This window comes from Archocentrus centrarchus, chromosome 13 (assembly GCF_007364275.1).
Source record: "Archocentrus centrarchus isolate MPI-CPG fArcCen1 chromosome 13, fArcCen1, whole genome shotgun sequence".
Taxonomy (NCBI): domain Eukaryota; kingdom Metazoa; phylum Chordata; class Actinopteri; order Cichliformes; family Cichlidae; genus Archocentrus; species Archocentrus centrarchus.
In genome coordinates, this window is record NC_044358.1 from 14,156,692 (window position 1) to 14,170,267 (window position 13,576).

The window sequence follows — 13,576 nt, forward strand, 5'->3', positions numbered from 1 at the left end:
TCGGACTTCAGTTTTTCAAACAAAAGCAGCCCACCAAATTTACTGAGAAAAGGTGTTTAAATGTAAGAAAACAAACAAACAAAAAAAAAACTTTGCTACGCTACGTCCCACGAAAACTTCCTCCATGTGTCCACACGGTACACGAAGGAGGAATAGATTTCAATCAGGCAAACCGGAAGTCTCCTGTTTCCTGCCTTGTAGTTGGGTCCTGTACAGCAGCCCGTGCGAGGCTGTCCTGGAGACCCCGCGCTGCCTGCACCTCTATCGTCTCGGGTGAGTTTGTTACAATGTAGCGATTTCTCTATTAATCCGAATAACTGTAACAAAGCTGCAATATTCGCGAACTGCACGCGAGCCGCGAACTGCACAGCTACCGCAATCGAAGCGCCACGCTGCCGCACGAACCGGCGAACATGCTCATTTTCCACCGAATTCCCAAGCATACCCCCCTCATCCAAGAGTATTCCAACATTAACTCATATTTTGCTTGCAAGCAGCGATAGCTAGCTGCGCAATTGCGTTTACGCTTCAAAGCGGGCAACATTGCCTCGTCTTTGCCAAATCGAGGCGTCGCCGTGTAGTAGGAGTGTTAAAATTATGTCACTCGCTGGTTTGTTTTGAATGTCAAAGCCTCAAGCTAGCTGTACGTCTCAATATTGTTGATAGCTGGTTGGCTTAGCAGGTTAGCTAGCTAGGCTAACGAAAGTCAACCCAGATACATTAAAATGACTGAAAATAGAGGCAAAACAGGGGTTTAAAATCAAACGTTTTGTTAAATTAGAGTCTTAAATCAACGATGTGACTACTAAATACTGCGTGTTGTAAGGAATAGGCTAAATATACATGCAAAGCTCTTTGAAAACACTAGCTAGCATGTAGCAAGCCGCTTGCAGTGACTCCATTCATATCCTGCGTACTAGCTGCGCTTTAACCGAGCAATGGCTACGATCTGCAGCCTGCTCGGAGCGGCAGCTGGGTGAACGCTCGCGTCGTAGCTGTTGGTAAACTGTGTTCGTGGAAGATGATGTGAGATGTTGCGTTCCTGTTACTGGAAGCGATAAGCACAGTTGTTGTTTTGAGTTGTGGTAAATTCAGCGGGAGGCGAGAGCCCGTACTCGAAATCTTTGCAGGCGGAGCGAAAACCGCGCGTTTTCAGTTTGTTGTCTGTTGCCATCCGCTGTTTTTCTCCGTCTTTACCAAACATGAGTTCTGCATGGGGATTTCTGTGATTCAATGTAGCTATTTAAACACGACGCCTTGCATTTCGTTAGCTGTAAACTTTATTTATTATTATTCTAAGTCTAAGGACCTCGTATGTTATTTATCATGCAGCGCTTGCTTTATCCTAACCAGACCCCAGAAATATCTGACAGCGATAGGTGATGTAATGTTTTGAGTCATTAGTCATAATTTGAATGTAAAAAAAACACACACACACAGAGGGGGAAAAATGGATTTTGAAACCGCTGACTGTTGTTATCGGTTGGCTATTTTCTGTATTTGGTATGTGATGGAATTTATAAGGGCTTGTTAATTAAGTTAGAAAGGACTTGGTAACTAATACCCCATACTAACTACGACTAATTGGGGCACTTAAATATAACTTAGTCTTATTGGATACCAAAGTCTTGACCAGGGGTGTCCAGTCCAGCTCAATGGATGGCTTAGCAAGAATGAAAGATGATATGAAGGTTTTTAATGCCTGTGGTCTTTCAGGTGAGCTGATGCCATAATTACATTACAGCTCTGCCGGACACTAAACTATACGGGAGTTAAAAATATTTCTGTATCTTGACAAATTTAGAATCATAAACAGTAAAATTAATACAGAAGTTCAGTTTCAAAAACTCTAAATCAGAAAGTTTTGTACTTTTATAGAGATACTGTAATCTGTAATGCACATGTAATAAGACTTATTGTTGACTTTTCACTTTTTAAAAAAATAATTTAGGCTGTTTTTTATCAGTTTTGTACATTGATGTTTAGTTCTACTCTGTTACATTAAAAGAAACATTGTTTATTATTAAATTGCTTTACTGCTGTAGCTCACTAGTGGTCAAATTTGGCTGCATGTGGCCCATTAACTGAATATACTTTGACCCCCTCCTTCTCTAGACTAACAACCTGAAAACATGATATCAACATATATGGTTTCTTTTTGTAATTCTTATAAGGGGTGGGCAGTTAACTTCAAAGTCCCTTCCCCAGATCATGTGACAGTTTAAATTTGGTTAACAAGCAAAACAAATGAAGTCGTTTGGAAACACCAGGAGTCCAACAAGGAGGAACAAATATGTACAAATACAAATATATGATTTAAAAAAAAAGATGTAATACCAAAGTAATAGTGATTCAGATTTTTGCAGCAACAGAATAATGTTTGAATTTCCTGTGATGACTTTGCAGTGCTTTGCAGAAATAATTCAATAAATGGAATTTAATTTTTTTACTTGAAAGGATTGTTAATGATGAATAACCACAATGTTAGTTCATGACATGCTCAGGGAGCATAATCAGCCTCTGTGTAAAATATGGAGATGAAAATGGGTTCAAGTCCACTCCTGACGTTTCCTGTGTGTCATTCCCCTCACTCACTCCCTGCTTACCCTATCAAAAATAAGGGCTACCCCCCCCCCCCCCCCCCAAAAAAAAAAACAAAACTAAAAAACAAAATAACAACAACAATGTAATACAATTGAAACAATAATACGAATGCATTGACAATGAAATAAATTAAAACTGGTCTTTTAAAAAAGACGTTTTCTTTTTTACAGTTGTCATGGATGATGAAGACGGCAGGTGCCTTCTCGATGTAATTTGGTAAGTTCTTGATGACTCAGTGAAAGTTCACTCAAGTCTCATAACAAACTGTTGAGCCATCTCTTCCTCTGTACTGTTAAGATTCACTTTGGTTTCTCTTTCAGTGACCCAGAAGCTCTGAATGACTTTCTTCATGGATCTGAGACCCATGTGAGTACGAGTGGGGGGGGGGGGGGGGGGTCATCTTGATTTTTTTAAGCTTGTGATTTTTATTTACAAAAAGTGAGTTTGTCATTGATGTGATGCGGAGTCATAATTATGCATATTTTTGTGAGTGCTTGTGTCAGTTAGAGATGCGCGACTGTGCTTAAGTCACTTTAGATTACACGTTAATGCGCCCTAAAACATGCTTCCCTCACTACTTTCACAAACTCTTCTTATTGCTTTATCAGCTTAACGGTTCTCTTTGCTTTTAGATTGCACCATTTATAGTTCCAGTCTCCCTGGGAAATGATAATACTAACGCTTCCTCACTCTGTATTATTCCTATCATTTTGCCCTTCCGTCACTTATCTTTCTACTGGTTCTCTGGACGGTTCTGTCTTTCCTTGTTGCCCCTTGGTTGACGGTCTGTATATTTCTCTGTCCTGGTGACTTTTGCCTGCTGGTTTGGGTGCCTTTGGTTTCCATCTTTCTGTCCTTTGTGGGTGTGTCTGTAGTTGGACACTGACGACCTTTTGGATGGTTCAAGTGACCCCTCCAGCTCGTTCTTCTCTACCACTGGGGTGAGTAAAATCCCCCAATGCTCTTCCTTCTGTTTTCTATTCATCTATGTTGCATGCTTCACCTATTACGCCCTCCCCATCCACTAACATACCTACACTTGATGAGCTTTGTTTCGCTGCGATTTGATAAAATATTTTTGTGGGGTTCTCGTGTTTGCATTACTGCGTTCATTTCCACTCCTTAACCATGATAACTATTCATCTGAATTTACACATCACCTGATTTCACTTATTTCCTCTTTGTTTTCCTCCTTTCCTTGAAGGGCCATGTTCCAGAGGTCCAGCCTACAGCCCAGCTGTCGGCCAGTGAGTCAACAGGCCTTCCCAGAGTCAGTGTTGACTTGGACTTCTTGGAGGATGACATCCTGGGAGAATCCCCAGGTGGAGAGGGTGGGAGTAATGGCATTGGGACAAATCATGAGCCATGTGACATCCTGCAGCAAAGTTTGGCTGAAGCCAACATCACAGAGCAAAGCTTACAGGAGGCAGAAGCTGAGCTGGACCTGGGCTCCTTTGGAATTCCAGGCCTTACACAGGTGGTTCAGACACTGCCTGATGCCAGCCTCTCTGGGGCTGGAAGCACTGCTGTTGGTGTAGGCATTGGTGTTGGGGGAGCAGCAACAATTTTTCCTGGGTCAGCCACGAGCACCACTGCTACTCCCCCCAACGCCACAACTGACATGCTAGGGTCAGTCCTCGCTCAGCAAGGGCTTCAGCTCCAACCCCAGGTCATGAACAAGGCCATTAGTGTTCAGCCATTTATGCAGCCAGTGGGCCTGGGAAATGTGACACTTCAACCCATTTCAAGTCTTCAAGCTCTTTCTAATGGGAGTCAGTCTGGACATTTGGGTATTGGACAGATTCAGGTTGTGGGTCAGCCTACCGTCATGACTATCAATCAGTCTGGCCAGCCAATCCTGGCTAAAGCCATGAGTGGTTACCAGCTGCACCAGTCTGGGCCAGAGGTATCAGGTGCTGGTTCTCAAACAGGGCTCGGAGGCTCAGGAGGTGGACTTCTGATCCAAAGTAATAAAGCCACTTTGGGATCTCCAGCTTTAAATGGACCGGCTGTTTGTGTCAGCAGCACGAACAGCAGTAGTGGTGGTACAATGACTGCTCCTGCCGGGCTCGTGGGCTTTGGCAGCACCCCTCTAAGTTCAGGAATAGGACCCCAGACACAACCTCAAGGCCAAATCATGCAGAACGTGATCATCCAGCGCACACCAACACCTATTCAGCCTAAACCCCCTCAGGGGGGAGCCATCCAACCGAAAATCTTCAAACAGCAACCGCAGCCGCCACAGCCAGCACCCCAAGTCTTGCAAAATGATACCCATAAGGCCCTAGGGCTGCAGCAACTTCCAGTTTCTGCTCCTCAGAATGTAGCCTTCCTGACAGGAAAGCCAGGCCCCAATGTTGTCCTGAGTACTCAAGCCACAACCCAAGGCCCTCAGTTTCAGCAAACTCTCTTCAAGCAACAAGCAGCACAACCATCTGGCAAGCCCCTCAGTGTACACTTGTTAAACCAACCAAGCAGCATCGTTATTCCCTCACAGACAGTTCTACAAGGTCAGAACCACCAGTTTCTCTTACCACAGCTACAAGCAGGTGGGCAGATCCTGACGCAGCACCCTGGGGGCCACATCATAACAAGTCAGGGTCCGGGCGGGCAGCTCATTGCAAACCAGATTTTAACTGCAAACCAGAATATCAATTTGGGTCAGGTGTTGACGTCACAGGGCCATCCTGGGGCAGCTCACATCCTCTCTGGACCCATTCAGCTCCAGCCTGGCCAGATGGGCACACCTACCCTTTTTCAGATGCCTGTCACATTGGCTCAGAGTCAAAATCCGACACAGACCCAGACTGTCTCAGGCCATGCCCAGACAGTCATACAGGGCATGCCAATTCAGAACTCCCTGACCATGCTGAGTCAGGTGGAAGGACTGAGCCCCGCTGTCAGCCTTCAGCCAGCCCTGCAGCCCCAGCCAGGTGGAGTCCCCAGCAGCACAGTAGCGGCAACTATGGCTCAAGGCCAACCAGGAGAGTGCGTAACTGTGCTGGGAAGCTCCACAGACCAGGCTACTCATCCCACTCAGCAGCTTGTACCACAGTCATCTATCCTCGCCATGCAACCGGCTTCTTCTGTGTCCACGGCTACCACCGCATCTTCCTCCTCTCCGTCCATGTCTGTTTCCACCTCTTCCTCTGTCACAGCAGTGGGGCTGGTCCCCCCTCAGGCTCAGCAAAGTCCAGGGAGGTTACTGTTCACCAACCAGGGCTCCAGCATGATCCTGAGCCAGGAGTCTCTGCAAATGTTTCTTCAGCAGGTCAGTGCTCCACTTTGAACTTTTGCTTAGCTTGTGTTCAGTTTAACATTGTCTTAAAAAATAAATAACATGCACGGAGTGATATCTTGGTTTGACCTCTTTGGTTTACTATTTTACTCCCCCTTCCCTCCAATTCCCTTCCTCCTTCCTTCCCTCATCCTGAAATGGTAAATGTACTCCAATCAGGAGCAGCACCACCAAACAGAGAATGAGTCAACCCCCTCTGTGGGCGTACCTGCATCTGTAATCGTCAGCAGCAACAGCATCACTGCTCCGGCCCCTGCTGTCCATGACAGCCAATTAACTGACTCTTGGGTGGGTCAGAGCCACAGCCCTTCCCCTGGCCCCTCCCACATGGTAAAGCAGGTAGAAATGCCCCTTTATGTTGAGCCCCACCCCCTTGTTGCTGCTGCTGCCTCCACAACAATGTTAGGTTATCTTATCTTTCCTCCTCACTGCTCTGTACCTCTCTTCTGTGTCAGTCATTGCTTCTATGGCTCTCAGCCCTGCTGTGCATTTCCTAAGAGCAAAAAAGATTGTCGGCTTGCTGCTTCTGTGTGTTTCTTACGTTGCTTAATTACATGTAAAGGCATGATCATTCCAACTGTCCATACCTGTGCTAACTCCTCTGAGGTTAGGACTGGCAATCAAGACCCAAAGCAGAGTTAATTTTAATTAATTTGATATTTTTCATCAGTTCCTTATCTTAAAGCTGAGGTAGACAAAGGCTATGGCATAATTGAACAAAATAATTTATATTTTAGCATCCTGAAATACAGGTGAACTGAGAGAGAAACTGACTAATCCACCACCTGCCGTTCTGTTTTCAGGCTTTAGAAATGCTGGTCAGAAATTTTGTATTTATTTATTTTTTTGCAAGCATGTGCGTATGCCTGTGCTCATGTGATGGGAGTGGCTTAGCCGCACGAGGAGAGCTGCCTGTTTTTCTGGGTTTCTGCCTACAGCAGCAAGACTAGAAGAACCTCTTCACTAACACTGCTTAGTCACAGTAAATCAACTCATCTTCATCTGTTGCATTACTGATTACTGACCGATGATTTGAGTCACTCCTCACTATCTTCCACTTCTCATTTAGAGCCTCACCTCCCCTTGTTACCCCTAGTGTGACCAATGTAATGAACCCCCCCCCCCCTCCAAACCAAAAGGACATGTTCACCTGTCACTCGTCCCTCAAGTCTACAGATCATATTCTAATTTGCCACCACAGACCCACAGATCTTGACTTCTTGCTTTTGGCTACAGTTTTTCTTTTTGGCTCGCAGATGATCATTGTCCTCTTATGTGTAAATCTCTTCAAATGCTAGAAAAAATATCAGTGGCCTTCTACTACTTTTACTTAAGCATCTACTAGATTTTTGAAGTCTAACACTTTGCTTTTGTGTCGTTTGGTTGTTGTGTTTGTGTACAGTGGGATTGGGTGATATTTCTGTATTCTTATCAGTTTCTTTGCTTTTTTTATTGTAAAGTTAGTGTGATTGTATTATAATAATGTTGCCATATTATCATTATACTCATTGGTCATTAGGAGTTTTAACCTAGGTGCGAGTATTATCGTGCTTACCTTAATAATAATTATTGATGTCAAAAAGGTGAAACGCTGTAACGCCCAAATCTCGTGTCAAATGTCAGATTGTGTCTAGAATCTTATTCACTATAGACGTGTGTGTGTGTGCGCGTGCGTGTGTGTGTGTGTGCGCGCGCGCTTTTCTTTCTCATGCTTAATATCCTGATTTCATCCTGTTTTAAAATGTTCACATTCTTGAATCAGATAAGCATATTGTATTTGGATCCCACCTTTTCAGGTACCCTCCGGTGGACATCAGCAGCCTCTGAAGATCCAGAGAATGTCCCCTTCACCGGCCTTGACCACTCATGTCACAGCGCCCCCAGTGGCAGAAAGTCCGCAGCCTTCCCAGTCTCCTCTCACTCTGAGCCAGCAGATCCAGTCACCGCACCACCAACAGCAGTCACGTCCTCCCTCTCAGCCTCAGCCGCAGTCACAAACTCCCTCCCGCTCATGCACACCCTCGTCTCACCCTCCACTCTTTATTGTCCACAACCAAATCGCAGAGTCCCCCAAACCAGCTCCGCAAGGCCAGCCACAGCAAACGCCACCCCAGCAGACACACATTCAAGTTCAGCTTCAGCCTCAGCCAGCCTCTCAGCCTACCCCTTACCAACAAGACATGCCTCCTATGTCACAGTCACCGAAGCCTCCACCTGCGCATCATCAGTTTACTGCACCTCCTGTCAGCGCGTGTGCCGCCGCTGTGGTGAAAACCCAGGTTCCCATCCAGGGCCTGACATCAGAGCAGCAACATCATCTGCAGTTAGTAGGAGCACAAATTCAGACTCTTTCAACCATCTCTCAACCCTCACTTCAGCAGAAACAGCTGCTGGAAAAGCTGCACCAGGTATTTCATTCCTACTGAAAACTTGCAGTGGGATTAGCATGCAGTTAGAGCTCTTGACTGTAAAGTCACTGTGTGTATTTTGACTTTAGATGTTACTTTTTCTCCTTCCTGTGGTTCAGTGTTTTCACTAATGCAGCTGTTGTTGTAGAAAGTCAGACATGTGATTTGCATGTGTGTGGGTTACAACTTCCAAAAGATCGTGGTATTGATTAGCCTTTGCAGTATTTTCTGTTGTCGAAGGATGTCTGGGTTAAATGCAGCCTAACTAGATCAGGAGTCCGAGTGGGCTCCAAGAAACGGGTTCATGTTGAGTTGAGGTAGAAACGTTATCTTGTCCTTTCAGGTCCAGCAGAACATCATGCTACAAGCCAAGCAGCCTGCTCAGCCTCAGCCTCAAGCCACCACTCAGTTTAGTTCCCAGCAAGATGTGCCTCTTGATAAAGTGGTGATTGCATCATCAGCCAGCACTGGTGCACCTGCTCAGCTTCCCTCAATGCTGCAGCCGACATCAGTGCTTGTCAAAACTCCTGCTACAGGTTAGACATCAGTTACTGCTACTGATGGAAAACAGTAGGACCCGTGACACGTATCTTTTTGTAATGATTTTTCCTCTTTATTGTTAGCATCAAGTGACTTACAGGTATTCTCAGGAGCCCAAGGGCCAGGTGGAGCAATGGTGAATCAGACTGTCACTCCTGCCAGCCTTACCCAGCCTGCACAGGTATGTACTATTACCAACCTAAGGACACATACGTGGTAGTTGCTGGGAATTATTTTTGTGCTACCTCTTACATTTTTCTCAGTCAGCACAAAATTTCAAAAGGTGTGTATATAAAATTTTCAATGTGCTCCTTTTGTATATTTTGTCACTTTGCATTTCCCCCACAGGTTCAGCCAAAGCCAGGAGTGATAAGCTCTGTAGGAGGGGTGACTCTGGGGAAAGGTGGCATACAGATACAGGTGTTGGGAGCTAGTCTGACTCAAATGCCTGCTCCACAGCCCCCAGCTCCAGTACAAGCTCAGGTAAAGGAGCGTCGCTGCATGTTCATCCTGCCTCTGCTATTTAAGGTTCAGCTCGGAGTGTTTTAACCCCCCGCTTTTTATTTGTTTGTTCCCATCACAGACAACAACAATAATGAAAATGCCTTTCAGTGCAGAGCCCAGTAAAGAAGCCAGGTATGCTCCGCGGTCATGCTGAGTGCTTGATTTAATCGCCTGTTAAATCCATATTTGTGAATAGTATTTATTTCACACACTTTGTCTCCAGGATGCTAGAACAGCTAAGGAAACATCAGGGTTCAGTGCTTCACCCAAACTACAGTGCTCCTTTCCACTCATTTGAGGACACACTGCACAGACTGCTGCCTTACCATCTCTACCAGGGAACTGCCAACTCTTCTCAAGATTATCAAAGAGGTAACGCATTGGTAGCATTAGACAAGATCAAATGTATCACTTGATTTATAGTTGACAGTCTTGATGAATTTGGTTCTCATCCACACAGTGGATGATGAATTTGAGAAGGTCTCCAGCCAGCTGCTGAAAAGGACTCAGGCCATGTTGGATAAATATCGTTACCTGCTCTTTGCAGAGTCAAAAGTAAGTTTATAAATCAGTGCGTTCACTGTGAGTGTTTTTGGTGCTGTCTTTGTCCTGGATTGATTTTAAAACGGATGCTTTTTGGCATGTGAACATGAGCAGAGACTGGGCCCCTCGGCAGAGATGGTGATGATCGACCGGATGTTCATTCAGGAGGAGAAGGTTGCTTTGAATCAGGACAGGATTTTGGCCAAGGAGAGGCCAGGTATCTTACCATCGCCTGTGCTTACACAAGATTTTGTAGGTATTTCAAAATAAATGAGGTATATGTTAACTAAATGATTCTGTTTATGTACTTGCAGAGGAGTTTGTGGCAAATGTGCGAATGTTGGAGAGTGTTTCATCCCAGCAGAAATCATCATCTGCTGAACCAACCCCAGTGAGCGGAGGTGTATCTGCTGCTGTCCCCGCTCCAGCGCCTGCTGCTGCTGCTGCTGCCGCCGCCACCCCCCCGGGCCCGGTTCCAATCATTGCCCCAAACCCTGCACCTGCACCCACACCAGTTTCTGCTCCTGTTCCTCCTCCTCCTGCCTCAGTTCCTTCTGCTGCCCCGTCTCTTTCCCCGTTCCCTCCTACCAAGCTGGTGATAAAGCAGGGTGGAGGCAGTGCATCTGTGTCCTGGTCCAGCAGCTGTCCCCCACCTCCAGCTCCGGCTCCAGCTGTCAAGCCAGTGGCCGAACCTGCTAGCCAGATCTCCTCTGTAGTTCGTACTCCAGCAGCATCGTCCTCGTTTTCATCCTCGTCATCAAACTCTCAAGCGGCCGATGATGATGATGCTCTCCCACAGCGAACGAGCAAACCGCCTATCAAGACCTACGAGGCTCGCAGAAGAATTGGTTTGAAGCTGAAGATCAAGCAGGATCAAACGGGGTTCAGTAAGGTGGTCCACAACACTGCCTTAGACCCAGTGCACACACCTCAGCCTCAGCTGAGCAGCCAGTCTATATCCCAGACTCAGCCACAGTCTGAAGCTGCTGTATCACATGAGAAGACCCACCCTTCATCAACCCCTTCTACTACAGTTATCAGAACTCAGTCCCCTGTATGCACTACTTCTGGCTTGTCGGTCACGATATCAACCTCTCAGTGCAACCCATCGCTGAGAGGCAGCGTTCCCCCCGTCGCAGCTCCATCTTCCTCCACCCTTTCATCCCATACTTGGTCTTTGTCCACTTCCTCATCTTCCATTCAGATGAATGGGACATTGGATCACCACGACACAAGTGGGGTCAAACACAACCCTGCCAACCCTGCCTCCACTGCCACTTCCTCTCAGACAACCTGCCGCCTCCCCCTTCGAAAAACCTACCGTGAAAACATTAGTCCCCGGGTCAGACCTGGCGTCCCAGGTGGAGGAGACGAAAATTCATCCTACCCCAGAACCACACCGTCACCCCCCAGACTCGAGGCCTCAACTCCTCCCTCAGAGCGGACAGTGATAGCCAGCGTGAAAGTAGAGAAAAGAGACAGGGAGGCCTTACTCACTCACACGGAGTCGAGACACGACAGTGGCCGTTTAGGGAGTGCGGTGCAGAGGCTGGACGAAATGGATGATGTGTTTAATCGTGGGATCAAAACCACACAACACCATCATCTCCCACAGCTCCTGGACAGGGAAGGGGCAAAGGAGAGAGAGGACGAGCACACAGACCAAGAGACAGATGTAAGTAAATACAAGAGGCTGAGTGGAAAAAATCGGCATAAGGCAGGAGGAACATTCAGAATGGACCAACACGCCCCTGGGCCTCCCTCACCAGAGTCTTCCTTCACAAGAGACTCTTTGCTTCCTGCCAAACGCTGCAAGTCGGACTCTCCTGACATGGATAACGCCAGCTTCTCCAGCGGCAGCCCGCCAGACGACTCACTGAACGAGCACTTGCAGTGCGCCATCGACAGCATCCTAAACCTGCAGCAGGAACCCTCCACCCGCGGACACCATATTAAAGGGGGCAACAGCAGACCCCACCAACACCAAAGTCAGCGCCCAGGGGGCTCAACAGCCTCATCCCACAGACCTTCAGTTCCACCCCCTTCCTCTGCTTCCTCGTCCTCTTCCTTGGCCCAGCACCCTCAGGTTGGTGGCCGGGGCCACAATGGCAGCCTGGTGCCCCAGACTCAAAGTAGATAACAGCCCCTCAGCCTCAGACCGGACTGATGAGGGGGAACTGAGAAACAGTTTAACGAGGCAGGGGAAAGGGCACTGTGAAAACAGTATCACTGTAGTACTCTGCCAGGCTGTGTTGGCTTTGTTTGTCTATTTGAATTGTCCAAACATTTCTCTGTCATTTACAGTCTGAAGTAGCCCCACGATGGAAGTGTGAGCGTGCTCGAAGATAAAACGGTGAATTGCAGACTTGAACGAGCTTGGCATGTGTGCTCCCTCAGCCAGACTTGAGGAACAGGATTAAATTGTCAGTGGCAGTTCTCTTTCTTTCTTCACTTCTGATCTGTTCATACATTCCTTTCATGGGGCCTGAGCATCTCTATCCACAGTGGTTCATCTTTGGGTTTAATCAGTGTCCTAATGAGCATCAGACGGCCTGTTCAAACAGTTTAAAGTCAACAGCCTTTCACTTAGATAGCTGCAGCAGAAAGGCCAAAGAGGTTACTGCAGTGTTGTACTGTAAACGGTCAGAATACATGCAGTATACTTCTGCAAATACCATATTTGATTGTCTTATTGCAAAGGTTGTGCTGCTCCACAAACAACACCTGCTAAAATGATGCAGTCCAACTCTTCATAAAGAAATGTGTTCTTGATAAAGTCTATTAACCCTAAAGATCAGCTCATTGGTCTCAGGGTGGAAACAAAGTACCGTCAGCCTCTGTGTCTCTACTCTAAACAGATATCACGCCTTGAAACCGTTTGGACTGCTCTGGGATGCTGTTATCCTGTCAGGATGTAAATGAGCTTGTAAGGAAGTGCAGTTCTTTTCTGTCAGATGTTTTTGGGACTGCGCCTCCACACTCTCACTGCGACCTCCTGTTGCCTGTGATGGCAGGTTAGGACTTTATGCATTTCAGTCAGCAGGGGTCAGGCAAGGTTTAACTGATTCTCTGTGTTTTCAGTTTTTGGATCTTCCTGCCGCTGTATGTCTGTATCTCTGCCTCCCTTTTGTTTTATTTTTATAAGCCTGGTGGACAATTCAAACACAAACACAGCACAAGCATTGAAATTGAAAAAAAGGAACAATAATAATGTACAAAAAGACCGTAAGAGAATTTGAAGTATAGTATTACAGATTAATTTTGTATTGTATTTATTGTGTATAATGACACTTTTTAAAAAGAAAATGTACATTTAGTAAAACTGTAAATTAAACCTTGCTTCTTTTATGAAACCTTGCAGCGTCCTGTCCTACAGTCTTTTATTCAGCAGCTTCCTCTGAGGGCTGCATTCCTTTCACAGATACGAGGAGCACTGGATGGCAGGCAGGAGGAGATGGTGGTAATGGTGTCAGTGGTGGGGTGTGTTCTCTATGAGACGCCATAGAAGTGGGATCAGGTGGTTTGTACGCTTCATCGCCTGGAGGGTCCACAGAGTTTGGAAATGGAAAGTTAAACGTGGAGGAGGGAACTGTCGCCGCTTTAAATCCAAGTCATGCTTCCATACTAAAATAATTGTACAGCGTGGAGGAGTCAGAAGGAGCCATAGTTGGAGGAGTGT

At 46.4% G+C, this 13,576-nt stretch overlaps 1 protein-coding gene across 1 annotated transcript; it reads left to right on the top strand.

Annotated features, from left to right (window-relative positions):
* Positions 1-216: 216 nt before the first annotated feature.
* On the top strand, positions 217-13,219 carry bicra (BRD4 interacting chromatin remodeling complex associated protein). The gene is made up of 15 exons (XM_030745431.1): positions 217-273; positions 2,775-2,820; positions 2,925-2,970; positions 3,480-3,545; positions 3,809-5,875; positions 6,062-6,241; positions 7,699-8,310; positions 8,654-8,846; positions 8,934-9,031; positions 9,199-9,333; positions 9,434-9,486; positions 9,578-9,726; positions 9,815-9,909; positions 10,012-10,114; positions 10,212-13,219. Exons 2-15 carry the CDS (start codon positions 2,780-2,782, stop codon positions 12,035-12,037), a joined length of 5,664 nt encoding a protein of 1,887 aa, XP_030601291.1. The 5' UTR covers positions 217-273; positions 2,775-2,779; the 3' UTR covers positions 12,038-13,219.
* Positions 13,220-13,576: the final 357 nt, after the last annotated feature.